Source organism: Syngnathus acus, chromosome 20 (genome assembly GCF_901709675.1).
Source record: "Syngnathus acus chromosome 20, fSynAcu1.2, whole genome shotgun sequence".
In the NCBI taxonomy this organism is placed as follows: domain Eukaryota; kingdom Metazoa; phylum Chordata; class Actinopteri; order Syngnathiformes; family Syngnathidae; genus Syngnathus; species Syngnathus acus.
The window spans coordinates 8178813-8199105 of record NC_051104.1 but is presented as its reverse complement, the minus strand read 5'-3'; the positions used below and the strand labels follow the sequence as shown (position 1 = coordinate 8199105).

Below are 20293 nucleotides of genomic sequence, written 5' to 3'. Positions count from 1 at the left end.
GCGCGCCGCTTCAAATAGCGACGCAGAGATGAGATGAGATGAGATGAGAAGGGCAAATATAGGCCCCGAGATGAGCGATAAGAAGGCAATCACACACATGGTTTGACGGGAGATGATGGCGGAATGTTAAGGAGAGACCCTTGCGAGAGCCAAAACCCAGACATCCCCAAACAATTGGCTTTCAAAAGCAATAGCGCACCCACATAAAAATCGATGGATCATACCAAGAGAATTCTCAATTCACAGCTTGGAATAAATTCACGTGAGCTGTGCTTTTTATCAGTCGTTGACGTACAGCGGGGGGTCACGTTTGCTCCCGATATGGACTCCGATTTCTCATTTGGACTTTTGAACAAAAGGACACAAGGAGAAGCCTAGGCTAAGAGTAATAAGAGGGCACCTGGCCTCCTCCAAATGATTCACAGCAGCGTTGTGAGCACTATTGTCGCCGCGTTCAAAGGGGAGACTTGACGAGTGTAAGAAAAAGCCATCTGTTGCTCACATTCCTTCTGGTTCATTACAGGCCCCCCCCCCCCCCCCCCGCTATACATATATATATATATATATATATGTATATATATATATATGTGTGTGTAAATATATATATATATGTATATACATATATTGTATGTATGTGTATATATATATATATATATATATATATACTATATATATATATATATATATAGTATATATATATATATATATATATATATATATATATATATATATATATATATAAAATAGGCCGACGTGGCTTGTGATGAATGCGTCCGCCATGAATGGAAACACTGCCAGGCATCTATCCGTCTCTTTATCAAGCTTGTCGCCGACGAGTGACGGACTGCAAAATTAAAACAATCCATTATGTGGAAGGAAATGCTTCTTTCCACCCCAAAAGAAGAATTACAACCACCCCAATGAGAAAATGATATTTCAAAGTGAGCACTTCAATGGTTGACATGCCAAACCCCCCAAATGGCTTTCATCTGGTCCTCGTTTGTCGTTATAGCAACATTCTGTGAAGCAAATTAGCTTGGCGTAAAACGATCTCATCGCTCACCAGTATCATGTGACCTGTGGAGATGTCCATGTTGGACAGCACGGGCTCCTCGCACCAGGAGGAGGTGCTGCTGCGCGTGGACGGGCTGCCGGCCCCGGGGCCGTCGCTGAACTGGGACGACACGCTGTTGAGGCGCGAGTGGCGCAGGGTCTCCGGACGCTCCGACGCCCGGACGGCCATACGCTGGCGACACAGCTCCTATCCCGGCACAAAAAAAGAAATCAAATTGGCTGCGGCCGTGAGATTGACTCGTGTGCACGTAACGTAGTACCTATGTCCTCTCTCTCTCTCTCTCTCTCTCTCTCATGTCGCCGCTACTTAGCCATTCGCACCTGCGTGCGTGCGTGCGTGGAGACGCTATTGATTCCGTGTCACTGCTTGATGCATTATGCAAGATATTTGCCGATGATTGATTATTTGATGTTATTAGTCTGTAATTTGCTGCCGTAAAAGTGGAATGGCCCCTCTGCGCTCCTCTATTGTAAGAAGCAGGGTGCTGATTGTGGGATTCTTCAAAAAGAAAAACAATATGGCACTTTTGTCAAACAAATCAGACATTTGAAAGATGGATGAAAGAACCTTTCCCCCAAAACAAAGCAGCGGAGATCATCCATCATTCAAATAACCAGTCAGGAGTGACTGGGATGCATTCATGCATGATATACTGATGGATAGATATCTCTGCTGTGTGTGTGTGTGTGTGTGTGCCAGCAAAAAATGCTTCCCCCTGCTTTGATCAAGATTACAACTTTTCAAGTGACTCAGCCTTTTTTTTCTTTTTTTCGGATGGTGCAGTTATAATATGAAGACTGGCCATTTTGAAGATCTATTTGTCCGATTTTTTGTTATTAGTATTCTTGTGTGCCTTCACTCACCACTATACTGACTGTAAAAAAAAAAGAAAAAGAAAACGTAATTTCCCCATTGCCCGAGTAATAAAAGCTTATTCGATTTGATTCTATGTCTGACACGACGTCTCATTTCTTATCTGTTCAAGTCACCCCAATCTCTAAAAAGCATCATGTAGCGTTTGGGCCAGACACTTCCTTTCGAATTCATTTCCATGCTCAATAAGAGCGGAGGGAGGGCACGCGCTATCTGCTGATCTATCAACGTGATATTTCCCCGAGGGTTCCAGGGCCCGCCCGCTAAGCCCTGCTCCTGGACCCCAGCACCCTCCACCGTCAAGACTTTAATGATTAGAGTCATGAAGCGGCGCCCCGAGCCTTGGGGCAACATCCAAGTCCACCTCATAATTCATTCCACTTCTTTCTCTGCCACAGTGTGGGAAGATGAGCCCGAGCCCGAGCCCGAGCCCGGTTGGATGCAGAGGGGAGATACGAGCGGCTTTTCATGAGCGACCCCAAAGCACTTTTCAATGTGAGAATGGAGGAAACAGGAGGAAACAAGAATCCACACTTTGGCCATTTGGACTAAGCTAAGTGGACATAGCGTTGCCTCAGGAAGGTCTGATCTGATGGGCTTCGTGCTAACAAACAATGCCAGATGCCACTGACATGCTAACAGTTTGCAATAGCTAGACAAAGATCATATTTACAGGCAAATGTAAAAAATGACTATTATTACTTTCTTCTATTATTTGATCGTTACTTTATTAATATCACTGGCTCACTCGGGATGTGATGTATGACGACGCAAACGGATCAACGAGTCATCGTGGAGAATAGCAATTTCAAAGAAAACATCATCCTCGGTTGGTTGGGATGAAAAAAGCTTTGACTTCATCAGCCTTAAACCTGATGAAATATTGAAATGGTAACAAGCTAAATGTGCCCAGCTGAGCCCCAGCGACCGCGCTCAATCAATATTTTCCTTGGCCGCCGCCAAAGGCGTAGGTCACAGTGGCGTGCGTGCGTCTAACACATTGGGACAATACAATAGAACACACACACACACACACACACACACACACACACACACACACACACACACACACACACACACACACACACACACACACACACACACACACACACACACACACACACACACACACACACACACACACACACACACACACACACACACACACACACACACACACACACACACACACACACACACACACACACACACACACACACACACACACACACACACGCGCGCACACACACTTTTCTGCTGGCAATTTCTTTTTTTTTTTTTGCCGTACAGTCTCTTTGTATGTATGGAGACTGATTGGTGCTCTTTATGCTCCAAGTAATTCTCTCTTGTGAAGGTTCAATTATGGAAGGTAGGCATTTTCATCCACAAGTACAATTTCGTTGTATTTCATTTTGAAGTTCAATACATTTGCCTTGAAGAACTTAACCAATTTTCATTTCTTTTTTTAAAATTTGACCATGACTTGAAAATAAGTGAATTGAATTGACGTAGTCACATATTTTGACTAGAAAAGGGAATTCAATTGAAAATCGTGGACAAAAATGAGGCTGTGTGTGTGTGTGTGTGTGTCTCCAATGGCAGATTCGAGGTGGAAAACGGCGGCTCCCGATTGGCCGACGGCGAGCGCAAGAGGGGGCGTCTCCAAACCTGATAGGTTGCCGTGGCATCGCTGCTGCTGTCAGTGCCCAAACCGGAGAGTTTCTCCTTCATGCGCAGGTGGGAGCGCTGGCGCACGCAGAAGAAGATGGCCGACACGGCCAGCACCACCAGGATGAAGAGCACGCACAGCACCGACAGAACCACCAGCTGACCCGACTCCACCCGGGTCTCTTTCACCACCGGGATGTGGTTCAGGCTGCCCCTCTGCGGTGGACACACAAGGGAGGGGGGGGGGTCAAAAAAGCCCAGTGGCAGCACAGCACAGCACAGCGCAGCACAGGTAGACAACCTGTGGCCCATTTCAAAAACCTAATAAGACTTTGTCGCCAAGATTTGAAGCAGGGGTGGGCAGGCAACTGCTTCTATTTAGCCAAACAAAAGCATTTTGCTTGCATTTGAAAAAAAATGGAAAAAAAGGAGCTGCTTGCTATACGAGGCCAGAAGCATTTAACATGCCATTATCATTTTCATCCTTAAAGGAACAAAAATGAGATTGTCCGGCTCAGTCCATCAACCCCCTCCTCATTAGCCAGCTCATAATGTGCATTCAGACAAGCCCCCCAACCCCAGCCTAGTCCACGAGTGCCTCCCACTACAGACATTCCCAATCCCATTTAGAGCTGGCAAGGCCAGGCCAGGCCAGGCCGGGCCGGGCCAAGCCGGGCCGGGCCCGGCCGGCCGGCCGGGCCAGGCGCTGTGCAGCTGCATAGAGGGAGGTCAGCAGCCTAAAAGCTTGTGATCTTAATTAGCTCCTGGCTGGATTAGCTTGTTGAAGCAAGCAGAAGTACGGATTAAAAAAAAAAGTTTTGACATCGAAAATTGTTTAGCCAGGGATTGTGCTTTTCAATTTTTGCCCTAACAAAAACAGAAGGCAAGTGCACAAGGTCTTAAGATGAACACCGCAGCTGCTTTCATACGAGGAGCTGCTCATTCTAAACATACAATGCTCGGTGATTTTTTTCTTTTGAAAAGGTTAAATAAGCACAGAGCAGACTCAGTCGGAATGGACGGAGCGCACGCACGCACGCACGCACAGACGGGGCAGATGCTTCGGCAAAGTTTCCGAGCAAAAAGAAGGCCAGATGCAGTCAGCGAGCGCAGCGCTAGTAACACACAAATAGGAGTGAGCACAAACATACAATTGTTTCACTGAAACTCCTTTTGGTGTATTTTAAAAATGGAGCAAAATTGCAAAAAATCTTTTGCCTGGATGACAGATAAATCACTAATTATTAAGCACACATGAAATGGAATTGAGAGGGTTCTGATTCTATTCAAACTCTGTCTGACATCATCACAAATACATACATGATGTCGGGGACTCAATCGTGAAAAATAAAATATGTTACAAAAAACTAAATAGAGCAAGACCTCTCATTATTTGGACTAAAAGCAAGCAGCTGAAATGGAAATTTGGATTTGGAAGAATAGCCTAAAAGATGCATGGGTTCATTTCTGAGGGGGTGCGCGGCAAAAAATGACATTAGACTGAATGCTTTAATAGTCCAGATTTGGGGGCTCTAGATGAGGTCTTCAAATGTTTGAGTTGTTGAAATCTTCTCAATCATTTTGCTTGGTTGTATTTTTTTTCCCTAGAGGGGGTGTGCTGCTTCATATTTTTTGGGGAATGATTTCCAAATGTATATATATTTTTTTTTTTTCACCATCGACTAATATTTGATCAAGACTGGATTAGACTGAACGTTTTCGGCTTCTAGAAGGGGGGTGCGCCGACCGGATGTCAAAGAGGATGCACGGCTGAAAAGCTTTCAAAGTTCAGGAAGCCTCAACATTTAACCACATCGCTCGTGTAAAAACCCAATCAAATGGATAAAAGCACATCCCTCTCTCGCGCTTGGCCGTGTTCAATTTGTCAATTGAGAGAAAAAGATCCGGGCCAGATGGATTTTCTTTTTGGGGGGGTCTGCTTTGGATTATTCAAAGAAGGGAGAGGAAAGGTCAGGCTGTGGTGTGTTGACTCACACCAAAATCTTTTTTTTGTGTGGAAAAAAAGATCTACGGCAATGTCGCACATAGTAATCGAATACTCTGGAAAGTTATTTTTATTTACGACGGAGTAAAAAATGAATTTGGATTCATCGTCGGCAACGATTGATCTCACCGAGCCCAAATTCAGAATTTGGGTCGTTTGACTTCATTCCATGGAAGATAAGCAGCAATGGAGTTGAAGTCCCTGCTACGCGGATTTGTTATTCACAAAATAATGCTTGCATTTTGCACAAGGCAAAATAAATTGTGGGGGGGGGGGGGGGGGAGCTCAGGGATGATCACCAGGAATGGCACCAACACAACGTGACGTTCACAAGTTTTTCAGCATCGTTCCTCAGCGGGATGCAAAATTTCACACACGACATTCGGAATACACCAAAAAATAATTACCCAAATGCATCTCGGTGGGCAGGATGGACGCCGCCGGCGTCTTCTTGTATTCCAGAGGCGCGCGCTTACTACACACTGACGCCGGTGGCGGCTACGAGGTGCGTTTATGCGTCCCCGGGCCGCCCACTCCCTAACCCCCACCGGCGGCAAAAAAAAAAAGTTCCCCAGTGAGGGTCTCAACAAAGGAGCGAGAAAAGAAGGGGGGTATTAGAAAAAGGGGAGAAGAATGCAGGATATGCCCGCCTGATTTTCCGAGCCGCGGAAGAATGTGCAGAAGCCCCCGAAGAGCGAGTCCATTCAGCACCGCCGCCGTCCTGGTGAAAAGAGACTGGGAGGTGCTGAGCTCCCTCTTCTCTCGCCTCTATCTTTTTTTTTTTCTTTTTCTAGTTAAGGCTGAGCCCCTCCTTATATTCAGCCCCCACTCTGTCGCTCGCACATGTCATATGCAGCGGTTGCCATGGTGACGCCTCCACATGTTGTCGAGGTGAATGTCGGAGGAGCGATGCCTGGCTAATAGGCTTGCGGGCCGAGGTGGGTGGATGGGGGGGGGGGGGGCGAGTAGGGGGAGCGGGGTGAATGGACACAGGGGCTCGTCGCTCATTTGTTGAGCAAGCGGGGGTCTCTGTGTTTGCTGCGCTGTTTTCTCAGGCTGCTCCTTGGAGTTTTTTTTCCGGGGAAGCGCTTGATCCCTCAAAAGTGGCGCCTTTTTTTTTTTTCTTTTTTCCACTTTTGGGGATTTGAGGGGTTCAAAGTACCGACATGCTATACTCATGCCGAAGGACAGATACTACCGTTCCATAAGGAAAAAGATGAAATGATTTTTTTACCATCATTTACATGCAGTACCGATGTTTCCTTATTAATAAACTTACTTGATATAAAATTCTAAAACTGATATCAGACGGCACGTTGCTGTTTAAGCGCTAGCTAAAGGTTCTCACAGCGCCAATGATGTGAAAAAATATCACCGAGCTCATTTAGTCGTTTTTCAGATGAGAAGCTTCACCACAAATGATTGTTAGCCAACATCTAACACTACCTCCTATGTTACAATTTGGTCCATTTTCCCCAAATCTATACTATTATTGCACACATCTTGGTGTTTTTTTTTATTTTTTTTTTACAATTTTCTAACCATGCTTAAGTGTTGCCATTGGACGATGTAATGTTAATTGTTGAACAAATACGTCATTCTGGGGTCTCCTTAAAAATGTTGGAGAAAAGCACAGACATCATTTAAAAATAAATCCACTAAAGTACTTTGTTGCTTCGTTCCGTCCCAGCACACTTGAAACCCGCTAGCCCTCCTTTGTCAATGCACGTTGGGCCCAACATCTGCCTACAAGAAAAAGTGCACATTTGCAGCTAAAATGCTATCCTAATTAGCAATCAGCGTGTTTAAAAAAAAAAAAAAAAAAGGGGAAAAAAGAGCTCTCCAATGAGGAGCAACAGCTGCACTTAGCAGAGAGAGAGAGAGAGAGAGAGAGAGAGAGAGAGAGAGAGAGAGAGAGAGAGAGAGAGAGAGAGGGGGATTATGGGGAGTACAGAGAAAGAAAAGGGGCGGTGAAGAGAGGAGAACAGGGGTCCTGTCAAATGCAGATGACGAGTCTTTGGGGAGGGGGGAGGAGGTGGCGCTTGGAGTGTGGGGGGGGGGCTCTCCAGTTTATTTTTTCCATTCAGAGAGCACCCCCACCTCTCCTCTATTGTCCCTCTGTGTGACAGCTGGAGGTGGCAATGTGAAGAGGAGAACAAAAAAAAGAGGAAAAAAAACCCCGCGCTCGCTGACCAGGCCGCAGTGTCCAAAATGTCATGCAGAAAAAAAAAAATGCACACAACAACTTTGGAGAACATAGCAAACATTGGAGGATTCCCAAAGTGCGAGCGAGCAAGCGGCACTCCAATGCACCTCAGAGGTCTGAACCGACCGGTACACTTGGCAAATATGCTATTATAGTCAAATGACTTTTTTTTTTTTCCATAAAAATATGATTAGGATCATCGTAATGATACTTTTTGCACAACTTTGCGCAAACTATATTGTGAAATTGGGCCTTTGCCGCATAACATTCATTTCAATCCTTTTTCATGAATAGAGAATAGAATAGATCTTTATTTCTTTATGAACATTATTTTGGGCTATGAAAAGGTCCCATCCATACTTGTTTTTTGCCGCCTGCCATAGGGCGCTCACAAAGGTGGTCCGGAGCAGGCTAATTAGCTGAAGAGACGAATTTGGTAGAGATTCAAGCGTATATGATGTGTGAGTGACGTAGGGAGGCTGGAAAAAAATTTAAAGCCATCGTTTGCGTTCTCTATTCTTTACACCCGCTGTCAGCACAAGATGACAAGATTTGACCATTGCTAGGTGTGACAAAGAAATGAAGAGCCTCACCTCCCTCCCTCCCTCCCTCCAACCCGACACTTTGCTTTCCCATCGAGACAAAAAAAGCAAAACAACAGGCACCGACCGACCAGATTTACATCTCTTCATGTCAATTTCAAGTCTTTTGCTAGCCAAAACAGCAGCAACCTTCCTAAATCCTCCACAGTGGTGCCTTGCTTTGCATCCTCATCCCTTCCAAACAAATCGATGATTCCGTTTTCTTGAGATGCGCTGGAAGTGGGCGTGACAAGATAGAAATGGCCGTATTTGGCAGAATAAAATGCCATCGATTCAAATCGATGAATGGACTACGCAAATGAGTGCACATCTTTATGGTTCAACCAAACGAGCAAATGGAGTGATTCTGAGAGGGCGTGGCCTAGCAAAGGGCCAATCAAGATTTGGCGGAAAGATTTTCACACGTTCCGAGCCCCGGAGCCGACACAGCGTGCTGCCGCCGGCCGGGCGGGCGGGCGAGCGAGCTTCGGCGCTAATGGCTCTCACGCCGGCAGCCTTTGACGTGTGTCGATATGTTCGGACAAAAACCCCGGCGAGAACCCACTGAAAGTCTCCTACGGTCAGCGCTTGTAAAAATAGAGATATATGTATTTACGGCGTCACGGCCGCTTGATCCGCCACTAAGTACTTTTTCAAGGTGCCGCCTGTTCCGACAGTGGCAGAGAACCCGGAGAGGCTTATCTGCCTCGACACTCCGCGCCGGTGTTTGCCTCCGTGACACGTTTCATATTTCTAATCATGAAAAAGAAGAGGGGAAAAAAAAAAGACAGATGGAGAAGCAGGTGGACATGTTCAAACAATAGTGAGGGGAAAAAATGAATGTTAAACAAATGTCAGGATCAAGTGCACTTCCTGGGATGCTGGCGCTGGCCACTGAGAAGGGATCAGGAGACAATAACAAGTTGGATTGTTTGCTTTCACCTTCGCCGACCGTTTACAAGCACGCCGCCCAATGCGAACGCGCGGCCGTTTCCGTGTTTCGCTGCTTCGAAAAAAAAACACATTCCTGGATTAGTGCCGTACTGATGAGCTGAGAGGAGCTCGATGAAAAGTAGATCTTGGAGATTGTAATGGCTACTTCCAAGTGAAGTAATATTGAAAAGCCAGCCCTGCTCGGTTGTTATTCCTTTTTGTGGCGGACGTCGGCTCCTTCAAACCCTAGATGGGATTTACCTTGATGTGTGCCACTTTGAACGGCTTGGCACGGCGACAAGACGCCCGCCGACCGACATGTTTGAGAGGAAAAATAGCAGAGTGACACGCACAAACATTCAAGCTTCGTGACGAGCGAGCGAGCGAGCGAGCGACGTTGCAATTCAGCTAAATTGGGACCTTTTCGAGGTGTTTGATCACCTACTGTTTGGAAACACGCACAACGCAGTCAGGGCATTCGATTCCATTTTTTTTTGCTGATGATTGCATCTAATGGCTCAGCGATGTCATTTGATCTGTGTGTAAGTTATGCTTCAGCACCGCAAGGCAGCGAGCGAGCGAGCGCCTAATGCAGCGATATTCCATCAGTGGCGTGCACATCGGAATAGTTTCAAATGAAAGCGGATAAGCAACTGGCTTGAAAATAGATTTCAAGCCCAGAAGGCGCACGCCAGCATTAATATCACTTTAACACTACCTACCAGCTGATGGATATGGCTGGGGAAAAAAATCAAAATACATTTCTTTACCACATTGTAGTTCAAAGCCAAATCCTCCATCACCTTTCCAAACGGAGCCTCGGCACTCGTGGTGGGGTTTTTTCTTTTTGGGGATGAATAATTTATTGGAGCCAGTTTGAAAAAGCCCAGCTGAATCTCAACTATTTTGGGTGTAAGTCATGTTGCAGGTAGATCTTGTGTGTGTGTGAGACTTTGGTTATGTGTTTCCTGCTAGCGTAAAAATATCGCGGCCGATTGTTGGCGTGGCCTGATTATTAAAACATGACCCAATCCAAAAGGACATTTTGGTTCATGATTAATTCTATTGTATTACAGATAAAAGAGGCGCCCGCCGCCACTAAAGGAATCTCGTCCAGAGTTAAAGACGGACGGCAAAACAGGGAGCCTTTCATTGTTTTGTTTGAATAAAATCCACGCTACTTTGAAACTATTATGTTCTCGGCAGGCTCGGGGAGAGATAAAACTGCAATTAATTTTAAAAGGGACGCAAACAGCGAGACAATACATCAAGTCGTGGAGTAGTGGCGATGGCGGCGGGCTGTAGAGGAAGGTAGCGTGGAAAAGGGTGATACTGAGAGCGAGCCAGCCAGCCAGCCAGCCAGCCAGCCAGCCAGCCAGCCAGCCAGCCAGCCAGCCAGCCAGCCAGCCAGCCAGCGAGCCAGCCAGCGCTTTTTGGCTATTCTCGGCAAGTAAACACATGTCTGGAAATACTGATTGAACTTGACTGCCTTGGTCCCTCCACCCTCCCATGTGTGTACCTGTTCCTGCACTCGAGACATATTGCGAGCACGCGGCCGAGCATACGTCTCGGTGATCAGCCGGCGACGCCACGGATGTCCAAACACAGGGGTCGGGTCGGGTCGCGTCGCGCGCGTCCTCGCTCGAGAGCTTTCTCAGCTTGGTCCTCGGGAGAGATTCTCTTATCGCCATGGCGACAGCAGCGTAGGGGTCGCTCGGGGGGTAAAATTGACTGCCGATGCTAATTGGAGTTGTTGCCAATTTATTCTCTTTTATATCTAAATTGGCGTTTTTGAATACATTTGAAATTTTTGAACATACTGCGCATGACTTTTAGAGAGCTTCAACAATTGGCGACTTTGGTGCTGGAATTTGGGCCGAAAATCAAAAGCGAGCTCATCCTCAAAAAAGCCAATCAATCCCCTCAAGAGCGCAGCTCCAGTCGCAGACGCCGCAAACAAAACGTAGGGCTGATCGCAAACAGAATTAATGATGACTTACGTCCGTTTTTTTTTTTTCCATAGCTATGCAACGCGGCGATGGATTGACGGCTCATTGTTGCAAAGGCATACAATCAATCTGGCCTATTTTCACCCACGAGCATAATTACAGCGCGAGCGAGCGAGCGAGGCCTCGGTGCCGCCGCCGCCGCCGCCGAAGCCTTCCCACTCCCTCTTCAACGTAATGAACTGTGACTGGCGTGTGATTGCATGCATTCAAGGACGCCACTTTCCAAGATCAACAAGCAAGCGGCAATTAAATACAATCCTTTCTTCTTGTTCTGGATATTGACCGGAGCCTAAGTACGACATTTTGCGTCCACGACGGGACACAAAATCAATATTTCAACGGGTTTATGCCGGTACAGATAACAGATAATCCCATTTGGCGGTACAGTGAAGGCCCGGCCCGGCCCGGCCCGGATTTCACCGGCTGCGAGAAACTCCGGCCTGTACAACAAAATCCTAGCTAAATTCAAAGCGTTCCTTTGAAAAGAAAGTTGAGTATTGATTGATTCAAATGATTATAATCAAATGCGATATCCTGAGGAAGAGAAGCGGTATTAGCGTTTGAGTCGACGGTTTGCGTCCGAATCGGCAATTAGGCTCGTCGGCATAAATGAAAAGACATTTGATTATATTCAATTGACGGGCTAAGCGAGCGATAATTAAAGCTCCCGCTCAGCGTCCGCCGCTAATCCAAAATGTGCAATTCCGACAGTTAGGTGTTCACTTAGCGCTAATTTTAACTTCCGGGCAGACTTCAATGTTTTAATTAAATCGCCGACATTGTTGTAATTCAATTGACATACACCGTTCTAAATGTAAAGTGGATGGAGGGAGCCGGTTGCCATTTTGCGGCACGGGCCTGCGGCGGGCGAGGGCTTTTCCACCGTGCTAGCTAGCGGTAGCTTAGTGCCACATGTGCTAGGCCGGTAGCTGCATGACAAATGGCAGCGGGTGAGCCCCCTGCTCTGTCGGCCCTCGGCATGCAGCTTTGGGGGCCAAATGGCATCCCGGCTGACATTTCAATCCTCTGCCGTGCGAGCCCAGCTGCGGACACCGCAGGTTGCCCCCGTGGCCCCAATCCTTCCTTCCTTCCTTCCATCGGGCCCCGGTGCGAGCGAGCGGTGCCATTTGCATAAATAGCTATCTTTGTAAGATTAGACTTTACGACCATCCAGTCGTTTATGGCATTAAAGCTCCGTCCGTACCTGTGATATCTATTTTTTGGATTGTTACATGAGTGTCCAGATGTAGTTATGGATTGTTATCAAATGAGCAATTGATTTGGGTGGTCCAAGAAGGTTTGAAAACCTCCCAATCGTGGCCAGCACTAAAATATGCGGCCGGCCGGGAATATATTTCATTGGTTACATTTGTGCAAAAGATGAGATTCTTTTTTCGTCATCGAGTCCTTTCGATATCAAACGCACAACACCAACTCCAACAAGTGGAAGTTTATAAATAATACATTTGTATTTTGTTCGACTTGGAAGATTTAAAGAGCTAATGAATATTTATCCCTGGCCTGGCATTTTTTGTTTTCCTTTTGGAATCCAGCGCGCTGTTGTCCCATTTTGTTTTGCTTTAATCTAAAAAAAGGGCGAAATATTGCGGCCATAATACTAACAAGCACCGGGTGAGGACAAATCATTCCGAGTTCAAAGGAGATTTTTTTCCAGAGTGAATTCATGTTGATGCCGCCGCCGCCGCGTGTATGGTATACTGCGCAAAGCTGAATGAGAAGAGGAAAAGTCCATTTGACGTCAATCTCAAGATGGACAAAGCCTTGGGCCACTGGAGGGAGGCTTGATACCATTTTTACCACGCTGTCTTTAGGGTTGGCCGCAATCATTTCGAGAAACAATCGTTTTCTGCTTTGTGCGTGCGTGCGTGCGAGCGAGCGTGGAAAGGGGAAAACATTCCGGCTCAACAATTTCTGGACTGAAGTGAAGAGGTGACCATGTTGGTCAAATGTTTCCAATCAATTGGCCTTCAACTGCCTAAGCAATCTCCAGGTCATGAACCCAAACAATGAAAGCATCTAGGAATCTTGTTTGAAAGTGGCTGAAATGCCATTAGCGCGGCCGATCCGGATGTGAAATGTCAGCGGCGAGCAGCCCCGCTGCGCCCTCAGCTCCGCCCGACTCAGCCGACTCAGCCGACCGAGCCACCGACCGACCGACCGACCGACCGACCGACCTCTTTGGCTGCCTCCCCGCTGACGAAAGCCCGAACGGCGGCGGCTCTGCTTCCCGGCAACCTTTTAGCATCACGTGACCTTTTGCTCCGGGGAAATGCTTTTGCCATACACGCTGGCTCTCCGTAGAAGCAGGATGGAGCAAAGCTGTCTGTTTTTAATGAGCGTGCCTTCTAAATCAAAGCCACTCGTTGTTTTAGATTGACTTGGGTTGAAACGGACGTTTTCAAGGTTGCGTCGCGCAAGACGGCCTGCTCGCTCAACAGCCGACTGACTCTGTTCATTGCATTGTTTTATGATTATAGCCTAGCCTACGAGTGTTTTTCATCCCAATATTTACTGTCATGTGACATTATGCGCAGGTCAAGCTAGCAGGAAGCACAAGCATGAAATGAACAGAAAGGCCATGAATTGCTTTCAGCCTCAGCGAAGGAAAAGCACAAATCTTTCCGGCTGTGAGCAGTTTTCTCTTGTATTTCTACACGTCTTGCCTCATCATTTGTGTTGACATGAAAGCATCGTAACAATAGCGCTACACTATGCCTTAGCACTACGCTAGCTAATGGTCTGTCTTGTCTTTCGTTTGACGAAAATTCCATATCACTACCATTGTGCAACCGCTAATACGCTGGACTAAATGACTTCCAAATTTCACAATCATCACCACTGCTTTCGTATTGACTCTGAAAAAGTCATTTTTGGTCCCAAGTAGGAACAGCCACTGCGAATACACAAACAAAAGACAGCGGAGCGAGCGCGGAGCGAGCCGACCTGCCGTATATGATTTACATGGGAGCGCTGGAATGGCCGCTTGTCATGCAGCTGGGGGAATTTGCCACTTAATGAGAGCCTCTTGACATAAGCAGTATGCCAGAGTTATCTCCCGACACCAAGCCCGCTGTCAAAATGTCAACGGATCTCAATTCAGCCACCGTCGGGAACGCTCACGCCGGCGGGGGGCGGGGGGGAACGCAAGTGGGAACCCGTGCCCTTTTCCAAGTTCAAGGGAGAAACGGATGTCTTTTGAAAAACATGACGAGAAACAACAACAGGAGTTTCAAACGCAACTCATTGCAAAATTTCACCTCCTTTGTTGAATTTGTGGCCCGCACCCATCGAGATCTGAAAATTGGACTTCAGACACGGCGACCGCTTGCACATCTGGAAATCTGATTTCGAGTCAAATACGTCCCCCCCCCCCTCCAACAAGATCAAATCAACAGAGCGACTATCGGCACATGGGCCATGCTTCTTTCTTTCCTCGGATGGTCTCCGGGGGGGGGGGGCATTTTGGTGGAGTCTGGCGCTTCCGACCGTCGCCAAAGCCTCCTGGAAATCCTCTGAACATCACACGGCTCCCCTTTCAAAAATAGCCTTCTGAGTAGCCCTTTTATTCTGCTCACCTCTCCACACCAGAGAAAGTAGCCTCCCTCCCTCCCTCCCACACACACACACTCACCCGCTCACGCACACACACTTTCCAGGTCTCTGGGGAGGAGGTTAGTGGGCTGAGAGATGCTTTTCTAGTCATTATATAGTATATAATACACTGTATGTACGTATATACTTCTTTGACATCAATTCCTATAAAGACAGGACTTTGGCACCACCTTGTGGCACCTTATTGGCAAGAGAAGAAACATTTGAATCGTGAGCCAAATTGATGGTCATGGGAGGCTTGCTCGACGCGTGTCCCAAATGTGTCCCTTTATCGACCGGCAGAAATTTGCTGTCCCACTTTTTTTTTTCTCCACACCTCTTGCGAGATGTTGCCAGACGACCTCCATTTGCTATTTGGGTGGGCACGCTTGTTCCCACTCGGGACTTGGCTGTTATTCACGGTGATGCCCGCCCCCCCAACTTCAATTACGGAAAACAAAGTTGACATTTTTGGTTGCATTTTCTCGTTAGGGGTGCGCACGTCGCCGGGATCCGGAATGGACTGGATATTGCTCCGCCTATTGATGGATGTCTCCTTCCCCCCACTCTGACATTTGCTTATCCTCGTCGGCATCTAGCGCTATTGACGTGCGCTCTATCCGGACATCTTTGCTAAGCTGTTTTGTCATTTGTCACCTCTTCAATAGAAATGAAAGAAGAGGAAGGTGGGGGGGGGGTTAAGACTTAATGACACCCACCACAGCGCCGGCTTGTGGAAGAATGCCGTCCACACTAATACTTCATTTGTCCCTCTTAGGCATTCTCCGAGCAATTGAAGCAGCGTATCTTTTTTCTCAGCGCTAATAGGTAGAAAGAAAAGCCCACTCTGCACGCTCCTCACCTGCAGTTGCTCACAACTGTCAATTTAGAGCAAATTTTGCACAAGCAGGCTTTTGCTTTAACACCTTTCCAACTTAATGCATTTGAAGAGGCCACTTTACAGCCTCTCCTGTTAAAATCGACTATTTTGCGCAACTTATTCTCAACACGCCGGTGACATCATCGAACACCCCCCCCCCCTCCCATTCCAGAGAAAGTAGAAATCGACAACTTTTTGTGTGGGATGGAAAACGCGACACTTCCTCGACAAACACAAGTCAAAGCACATATTTTCTCCCCATGGGGTGGAAGGCAGGCGCCCCCCCCCCCTTCCTCTCTCCTGCAGAGGCACTATTATTGTAGCTAATTATCTACAAATAAGCCCGATATGACAAACGCAGCCCTCGCCACTAAGTGCACCAAATCAGTCAATGCGGGTATAAATGAATGAAAGGGAAGCCAGGCTAGGAACAAGATAAAAGTCACTGTGATGAAATAAAAAAAAAAAAAAGGATGGAATCAGATGAATCTGATATAATTGAGGAGAATATCAAGAGACAATGTGGAGTAAGATGAGGCATAGAAAAGCCTATTGCCAGATGGGCAAAGGAACGGAGCAAAAGCGGTCTACGTGACGACTGTTGCCAATGGCAAGCGTCCTATCCACTCATCCATCCATCCATCCATCCATCCATCCATCCATCCATCCATCCATCCATCCATCCATCCATCCATCCATCCATCCACTCATCCACTCATCCACTCATCCCAGCGTGATCAGGCCAGCTGAGGGCTCTACGAGGCTGTCTGTCTCATTTGCGCACAGAAACTCATTTAGTAAGGCAGCTATGACGCATCAATGAGCGCTTGATTAGATCCTTACCTCTGACACATATGAATATTTATCAGCGTGGGGTGAATACACATTTACTCTTCCTTTCATCTGGATCACTCTTGAGGGTCCTCCGGTTCGGTTCCCCTCTTAATTTTTGTCCAATGAATATGTCACGCGGGTGCATCGCCAGGGACCCTCCAGATAATCTGGACGCAGCGGTGGCGCATGGAGCCGCTCGGCAAAACGCCTTTGGCTTTTTTTTTTTTTGTGTGGTCTTGTTGTGTTTTATTTGCCATGGCGACAAAAGCTCTCAGGGCCACCTAAAGGAAATGAACGCGGGGAAGGGATGGCAATCAAGGCAAAACCACTTAAACGGGTATGCGGCAGACGGACGGACGGTTTAAGCCGCCGCCGTGCGGCTGCACAAATGAAGCTGCTTGTGTGAAACAGATATATATATATATATATATATATACATACATACGTACATGTGCATGTTCTCCCCGTATATATATGTATATGTGTGTTTTTAATATTTTGTATATCTATTTATTTTATTTATATATATATATATGTATGTTTTTAATTTTTGGGATATTGCCTGATTTTTGACTAACTATATACTATGATATTTTTAGGGAACGTAACTTACGTCACTGACTCCAGCCTCCACTATCTTCAGGCCTGTTTCCTTCTCCAGCTGCTTCTTCCCTCGGACTGCACAGGAGACACAAGCGGAGGCGTTGGTGAGTGTGAGCAGAGAATGACAAAGTAGCACCTTTTTTTCCCTTTGTTTTATTCCCACTTAGCAGAGCGGAACGAGTCGGGCGGTCGGTCGGTCGGTCGGTCGGTCGGTCAGCGATACCGAGAGAGACGCGACGGATGAGACGGCGTGAGTCAGATGTCAAAATGATCGCAGGGAAGGAAGGAAGGAAGGAAGCAAGGAGTCGCCCACGCAGGAATGCAAGTGGCAAAGTCGACCGCTGTCTCTGGCGCTTTCAATTCATTTTACGGAGAAAGATGATTTGAGACGAGACGAGACGAGACGAGGCTGTGGCTAAATGTGTCACTCATCACACTTCGCATTGGCATTTTACTGAGCCCAAAAAGCATAATACAAATAAAAGCATAAATAGCCATAAAGAAATCCACAAGAGTACTTTGAGCGCTCAAAGTCGAAGCTAGCACCGAGCTAGGATGAGCTCAGAGGCTCCGTTTCATTCTGGCAGCAACAGCGTAACGTTCGGGAGGGCGACCGGACCGAGTGAAGCTGAGGTGTGTCGGCTAATAACTTAAGCCCCCCCCTGCCCTGCCCTGCCCTGCCCTGCCCTCCTTTTGTCCTTCCAATAATGAATACGCGGCGCATCTCGCCATCTCATCAAACACGCCGAAGCGAGCGGCTGGCTTGGTCAGACATATTCTCATGTAAATCCGCCACATCCGTTACTTCCTACCTTTGAAGCAAACATTGAAAAAGAAAAATCAAAGGGAGGAAGGAAACAATGCGCGCAAAATGCCGCATCCGTTTGTTAGCATGTTAATGGCGCTTACAGCGAGTGGCTCCTTTAAAATCCCATTTCCCCCCCAGATGAAGGCTATGCAAATGACCCAAGCTCACCTCGCACTCCACATCGGGCGAGGGCCTCTTTTAATTAGTATTTTAATCTATCCCGGTGATTTCACAATGTATGCGGCATTCCGTCTAATTAGGCTTGCTACTTTTAGGATAATCATCCATCTCGTCTTGCCGGCTCCAGGAGGACGCATTGATCATCCTATCATCTCGTCAATGTGACGCCGTATATATTTGAGGCGTGGGGGATGAGAAATGGGGCTTGGGAAAGGTCGCGTGTAGGCCAGGGCTTTCAATGTGCTTCCAAAAAGTAGAAACAAATCAAATCAAATACATGCAATACAGCAGGGGTGCGAATGATGACTCATGATGAGGGCCTGAGCAATTCATCAAATAGCCCATTTTAGGCCTTTTCCAGAAACTAATAACAATCGACCAGGATTTTTAAGACCGATATCCAGCTTGGGATGAGGTTTCTCCCCAAACGTGATAGTCTATGTACGTAGTACGTAGTTCAAATGCTTTGGTCTGCCCGTTATTCATACCGTCGTTGGCGTAAGTGTTAAGGGAACAAAACAAAACCAATCATTTGATCATCTGTCATTTTCCTCCAAAAATCAGAATCGGCGTGGGATTCAATAGCATCCCTTTCGGGGAGAATCGGACCGTTCCATTTATGAATGTTTCTAAAGTCATTCAATTATCATGGCCAGTCAGGTTTTTTCTTTTTGGAGACATGTTCAAAGTGCTCAAAGTCAGAATGCCACCACGTAAGTCAAGTCAAGAAAATGAGCCATTAGCGAGAGTCTACAACCTACGCGTCTGAGATGAAGCTCATTTTCCATTTGTGTTATGTATTTAGTCGTCTGCCAGCCAGGGCAGGGCAGGGCAGGGCAGGGCAGGGCAGGGCAGGGCAGGGCGGTGAGATACTACCTGGGCGCTGTTTGGAAGGGGGGTAATGATGGAGGTAATTGGGCCCAGCTGGGCGAGGGCGTAGGTGGCGGGGAGGAGCAAACACACTCAAAAGGTCACGCAAGGTTTGCCCGCTAATGAGGACCCCGACGGCGGCGGCAAACGGCGAAAAGATTAGCCCCGGCCGCGTCAGCACGTGACCGCCGGCTCGCTGACTGGCACGTGGTAGTGGGCCCAAGCTATTGGTCGGTCCAGGTGAAGGACTCTCCAATCAACGGACGGGGGGGGGCCCGCTTTAAATGGAAACAGAGCTCATTAAGCTGCCGGCTGGACGGACGAGGGCCGCGAGCGCGCCAACAGCTCATTGCTCTTGCTCGCAGCTAACGCCGTCTCGCTCTTGCCAGGCAAAACAACACAGCCAGGAATGCAATTAAGATAGCCGGTGACAAAGGCCAAATACTCCGTTACTGTACTCAAGTGCACGTTTACTCAGACATGATGCCAAGGCCATGTATCGCTCTTAAGGTAAGCTCACTTTGCAACAAGCGTTAGCGTATTCAGAATCGGTGAAAAAAAAAAAATAGCACGGGCTCGCAATCATTTGCTAGCCGACTGGCGTAGCGTCCTTTCCATTTAGGTCACCCGAAATCAAGTTGTACTACATTTGAATTTGTTTTCTTTTGACATTTACGAATGTAGCAAAAGCATTTTCAAACCAGTAAAACGGTCCAAATTGCGATCCTGTATTTCCTACAACTAAAAATAAGCTCATTGACAATCCGTGCTTTTTGCTGGCAAGACTTTCAGGGTCCCTCCCGCCCCCCTGATCCAAAACTCAGATTATATATATATATATATGAAGTGATTAAAAATACCAATTCCAGTTGGCACTGGCTGGCACGCTTTCACGAGCTTCAAATGAGCCACCAAATATTCCTGACAGACTGTGGAAAAGACACGTCGGGTCTCATTTGAGAGAAACTCCTCCAGACATTCTTAATGGGCATTGTCCGAGCCGATGGCATCTCATCTTTGATTTCAGCCCATTCCCCGATGCTCCTTTTTTGGATCTTTCCCAGTGATGCTTGCGCTCCATTTTGATCAGCTTTCAATAAAACGAGATTTCTGGGCGCAGACATGCCAGCTCCACATACCGATAGTGAGGCCTGAT

At 47.1% G+C, this 20293-nt stretch overlaps 1 protein-coding gene across 2 annotated transcripts in view; it reads right to left on the bottom strand.

The window, feature by feature from the left end:
* The window catches only part of ptprn2 (protein tyrosine phosphatase receptor type N2), a 59827-nt gene that overhangs the window by 11518 nt on the left and 28016 nt on the right, over positions 1-20293 (bottom strand). The window contains exons 12-14 of one of the 2 annotated variants that reach the window (XM_037280108.1): positions 17290-17354; positions 3617-3832; positions 1064-1261 (exon numbers count right to left, since the gene is read on the bottom strand). In XM_037280108.1, coding sequence (XP_037136003.1) covers positions 1064-1261; positions 3617-3832; positions 17290-17354 — 479 coding nt within the window. The remainder of the gene's footprint in view (positions 1-1063; positions 1262-3616; positions 3833-17289; positions 17355-20293) is intronic. The other variant, XM_037280109.1, reaches the window with a different exon arrangement.